General features: G+C 59.1%; 1 protein-coding gene across 3 annotated transcripts in view; it reads right to left on the reverse strand.

Annotated features, from left to right (window-relative positions):
* The window catches only part of SLC29A2 (solute carrier family 29 member 2), a 9573-nt gene extending 4519 nt beyond the window's left edge, over positions 1–5054 (reverse strand). For all 3 annotated transcript variants that reach the window (XM_017857329.1, XM_017857326.1, XM_017857328.1), the window contains exons 1-7: positions 4672–5054; positions 4342–4423; positions 2778–2941; positions 2490–2629; positions 1973–2107; positions 1221–1318; positions 913–997 (exon numbers count right to left, since the gene is read on the reverse strand). In XM_017857329.1, the coding sequence (XP_017712818.1) occupies positions 913–997; positions 1221–1318; positions 1973–2107; positions 2490–2629; positions 2778–2941; positions 4342–4423; positions 4672–4700 (733 nt within the window). In that variant the 5' untranslated portion in view covers positions 4701–5054. The remainder of the gene's footprint in view (positions 1–912; positions 998–1220; positions 1319–1972; positions 2108–2489; positions 2630–2777; positions 2942–4341; positions 4424–4671) is intronic.
* Between the last annotated feature and the right edge of the window lie 24 nt (positions 5055–5078).

A 5078-nucleotide genomic window follows, 5' to 3' on the forward strand; every position in this document is an offset into this window, starting at 1 on the left:
GGGAGGGGGGAGGAGGGAGGGGGGAGGGGTCATGCTTATGACCCAGGTTTCCCAACAGCCAGGCCCAATGAAGGGAGATTCCCAGCAGTTAAAACAAGTGATCCTCAGCTGGGCATGGTAGTTCACGCCAGTAATCCCCACACTTTGGGAGGCTGAGGTGGGCAGACTGCTTGAGCCCAGGAGTTCGAGACCAGCCTGGGCAACATGGTAAATCCCCATCTCCACAAAAATACAAAAATTAGCCGGGCATGGCAGCCTGCACCTATAGTCCCAGCTACTTGGGGGACTGAGGCGGATCACTTGAGCCCAGGAAGTCGAGGCTGCAGTTGAGTTGTGATTGTGCTACAGTGCAGCCCAGGTGACAGAGTGAGATGCTGCCTCAAAATAACAACAAACCGCACCCCCTTTCCCGCGCCCCCCCCCCAAAAAAAACAAGTGCCCTTCCTCCAGCCCAGGCTGCAGGCGAAGCGAATTCGTGATGGAAACACGCATAGCTACCAGGAAGCGCATGCATGGGTCGGGCGATGAGCAAAGCACCTTAGATGGATTATCTCATTACCGTTGCTTTACAAATGACACATTGAGGTTCAGAGGGGTGCAGTGGCTAAGTGGTTTGTCTCAGGCCACACAGCTGAGACGTTGTGAAAGCAGTACTCAAATTCAGAGGTCTTTGGATCCAAAGTTTGCATGCATGGAAGCTCTATTGCCTCCCCATTTTACAGAGGTGGAAACTGAGGCCCAAACAACAGCAGGGATGACTTTAATCCTACCAACTTCCCTTCATGATCTTCCCGTTTGCACAAGGCTACTAGGGGTGGGCTCTGGCTGGGAACAGAGGGAACGGCTTCCCAGGGGAGGTGGCTCTAGCTTCCTCTGCATCTCCCACCTCCCCAGGAGGGTCTCAGGGCTTACCAGACTGGAGGAGCTCAGCTTTGGTCTCCAGCTCCTGAGCCTGGGCCTGGGATGGTTTATTGGCCAGGTAGTAGCGGGCAAACTTCTGCAGAAGGACAGGAAAGTGTTGGGCCTGCCTGGCTTGCCTGAGGTGTCTGGATCCCTGCCCACATCATTGGCCTGGAGGCTGGGGTCCCTCAGTGTCTTCTCTGGGGGTCAGGGCTGAGGCCAGGTCTCCTCCACCTCCCCTGGCCTCTCTCAGGGTCTCAGACTCAGGACTCTATCCAAGATGCTTTGAGGTGGGGTCTCGAGCCCAACAGCAGGCTCACCAGGTGAGGCAGGCTCAGGTAACACATGATGGACATGAGGATGCCCACACAGGGCGTGATAAAGTACCCCAGGGCGGAGGTCTGGGCGTCCACACCACCTGCGGAGAAACTTCAGCTGCAGAAGAGGCACCTGGTCCCCCCGGCTCCCACGGGGCTTCCAACTCTTGTCCCACTTCCCATTGTGCACTTCTCAGACCCATTCCCAGCCTCCCTTCACTGAAAATGGGAATCTTGTACAGGGCCCCAAAGCAGCCTGGCCCTTCTCCCACTTTCCCCTACATGTCATTTTTGTTGAGCACGTACTACGTGCCAGGAGCCTTCTCTTATTGCATGCTCATTATAATCTGAGCAGGGAGCTAGAACGATCACGTAGGTGGGGAAACTAGCACAGAGGGGTGACAAGCCTTGTCCAGTGCCCCTAGCTGGTAAGCGGTGAAGCAGATTCAAATCCAAGACTATCTGAATCCCAAACCCATCCCCTCATCCTTCAACTTCAACCTGCTGCCGCATGCCAGTACTGGCCCTAGGAATCCTGGCCCTGTCCCTGAGTTAACCCAGTCCTTGCTTGGTTATTACTCCTCACTGCAGGGCCCATGAGCCCCACTCCCTAGCCCCAGACCCAATCCCCATTTCCATATCACCCTCTTACCTCCATCTTCACCCAGAACCCAGGTGTCTTGCTCTCACATGCCCTCTCCGTTCCCCAAACCTCAGAGGCCGCCCCAGCCCTTCAGCCACCCAAGTGCACTCACTGGCCATGGACAGGAGCATGGCAAGGGCAGCAAAGATCCCAGCCAGGCCCTGGCCGCTGAGGAAGAGAGTGCTGTAGGTGGAGGGCATGGTGCCCAGCTGCCCGAAGAGGCTGCCCTGTAGGACTGCACTGAAGGCTGTGGAAGACAGGGATGGGGGCTGCTGCTCAACTAGGCACGACTCAGGGGCTCCCTGGAGGACGTGTCGGCAGGATGCACAGGGGACTCTGGTTGCACAGGTGTGAGCTTCCCTAGGGACTCTGGGCACTCTGGGGCAACACCCGCCAGTCAGTCCTTTTCTGAAGTGCCGCCATTGGTCTGTGGGGCTGTCGACCAGGAAGCCTGCTCCTAGGTCACCAGACAAGTGACTCTTCCCCTCCCTCTGGGCCTCAGTTTCTTCACCAGGGATATGAGCGACCATGATGCTGGCTTCCCTTCTCAGATATGCTGGGCCCTTTCAGTGATGAGGCCAGGCTGAAGCCCTGCATGGGCTGGCTGGGGAGGGGGTGAAGGTGCTCACAGTTGATGAAGCAGACGGAGGCCATGGTGATGGAGAAGAAGGGTCCGGGGCTCATGTCCACCTTGACCAATGCTGCCGTCAGGGCAAAGAGCAGCAGTATGGCCAGCAGGCTGCCCAGAATGCGCACCGTCTCCGGGATGCTGCTCAGAAGGGGGCAGAGTGGATCAGTGGGGCCCAGGCCAGAGGAGGCTGAGGAAGGGCTGGGCAGTAGGGCTGGGGGACGGGGGGTGCGGGGGAAGGCCTCAGCTGCGTCGGCAGGGGGCACAGGAGCCAGGGCAGGCCTCTCACCACTGGTACAGGAAGGAGTTGAGAAGGGTGAAGAGCAGCAGGGGAAGCTGGGACAGCAGCGTCACCCAATTGTTGAAGTTGAAGGCATCCTCGGGGCCTGTGTGGTTGGTGCTCAGGATCCTGGTTGTGCTGTTGCTGGCCCCGGCCAGTCGCGCCTGGAAGTACTGCCAGGTGGGGAGGTGACGGAGGGTCAGCACCTCTCAGCCTTACCCCACTGCCTTCCCCCTCACTTGTGATTGCTTTCTACTGTCTGCGGGGACTTGTCTGCCATGTCCTTGTTCTGTCCCTAGCGCCTGACACACAGTCGGAGCTCCATGAATGTGCACTGAGTTAAATGGCTGAAGTCTGAGACACAGCCCAAGCATTAAGAGCCCCCAGCACGAGCCTCGATCCAGCCTTGGACAGCCCCTTCTCTTCAGTGCCCTGGTTCCAGCCCCCATCCCCACTCGTGCAGCAGCTGCTAGATTCATTCATTCCAGGGGTATTTATTGAGCGCCTACTGTCAGCCAGGCTTTGGCCTAGGTGCTGACCAACTGCATTCTCTCTAGAGCACATAGCCTGCCACTCCTCTGCTTAACCTCCTCACTCCTCAACACCCCGCTTCATGCCTACCTATTGCCTGCAGGGCAAAGCCCCAAATAGAACAGCCCTTCAGAATCAGATCCCAGTCTCCCTTTGTGCCCCATCTTCTGCTCCATCCAGCTAAGCTCCAGGCAGTCCTGGCTCTGGATCTCTCTCTAAACAGGCTGATCCTCTCTTGCCTGTTTGCCTTGGACGTGGCTGTCACCTCCTCCTGGAATGTCCTACTGACCACATCCCCCCCATATGCACTCTGCCTACCCTACTCCCAAATTACAAATCTCTTCCATGAAGCAGAAGAAACTTTCTCCCTCCCCTGGGGACCAACTGCACTCTGCTGCAAGCCTGGAATGTCGCGCATCATGTTACATTATTAATAGCTCTTTGGCCCCTCTTGCTCTCAAGACCAGGGGCTGATTCATCTCTGGGCCCAGCACAGAGCCAGTATCCAAGAGGCATTTGCAAAGTTGTTGCAGTGAATACAGATGAATAACCCGGTCCCAAAGACAACGCAAACCCCACATTTCTGCCTTCCCTGAAGACACTCCCTGCTGTTTCCTCCCGTGTCCCCAGTGCCTTCTCCACAGTAGGTGCACATTAAACGTTTGTTGAATGAATGAATGCATGAATGAGTGAAATTCATGGTATTTCAAAGAAAATCAAACGTTCGATAACCGACTTTTGGGGTGACTGACTCAGGAATAACGACACATAGAGGAGGTGGGTGGGCAGCGCCGTTGCTCATTCCAGACCCTGTGGGCTGGTGGCCTTGGCCCTCTGAGATGTGGGCATTCCTGAAGTTCTGCTTTCCTAGTCATGCGGGAAGCATTCCCCTCTCTGTGGCTCCGAGCTTCAGCCCATAAATGAGCTCAACGAGGGGTCACAGGTGCGCGGTGAGGAAGTGCCCGGTAAACCTCATCCCAAAGGGCTGGAGCGAGGGGTGCTGGCTGTGGCCACGAGGCTGCCACGCCGCCAGGAGTCTCACCGGGATGGCGGTGATGAAGAAGTTCCAGGGAAGGAGGGTGCCCAGCCCCAGGATGAAGAAGCTGATCCCGACCAGGTGGTAGCTGTGGGGATCGGTGGGAAGGTCACCCCGAGGACGCACCCGCCTCCGCGGGCCCTCCCGCCTCCCAGGCCGCCCCCTCCGGAGCGGACTACAACCCCCATCACCCCGGCTCCGGCGGCAGAGGGAGTCGGCTGATGGGAATTGTAGTTCGATCCGGTCTTCCCTGCGCCTCGGAGCGCCTCCAGGGAGCGGGTCTGCAACGCCCCGGGTCACTTGGGTCCCGGTCCGCACCCACCCGGTCCCACTCACCTGTCCCGCGGGGCGTCTTCTCTCGCCATGGCCGTTGCGGCGAATGCGCCTGGGGTGAAAGGGACAGAGAAGCCCCACCAGCACCAGCGCGGGGGCCGAGGGCCGCAGCACCGGTGTGGCAGGGGGCGGGTCTCCCCAGATCCGGGTGCGGGGCGGCGGGAGCCGCACAGGTAGCCTGGGGCGGATTTCGGCGGGTCTCGTGCTTCGCAGGCTGGACCTGGGCTCCGCCCCTGGGGCGGGGACAGAGGGTCGCGCCACCCGTCTTTCCTTCCCCCCCCGCGCCGCAGGGACTCTAGACTCCGGCTCGGGCCCCGCCCCACCTCGGAGCCTCCGGAACCCGCCCGCTCACGGCACAACCCCTCCCCGCAGCCCCCAGTCGTCTCCGCGGGCGTCGGAGGGGAAGGCGG

Source organism: Rhinopithecus bieti, unplaced genomic scaffold (assembly GCF_001698545.2).
Source record: "Rhinopithecus bieti isolate Rb0 unplaced genomic scaffold, ASM169854v2 scaffold_44159, whole genome shotgun sequence".
Classification (NCBI taxonomy): Eukaryota; Metazoa; Chordata; class Mammalia; order Primates; family Cercopithecidae; genus Rhinopithecus; species Rhinopithecus bieti.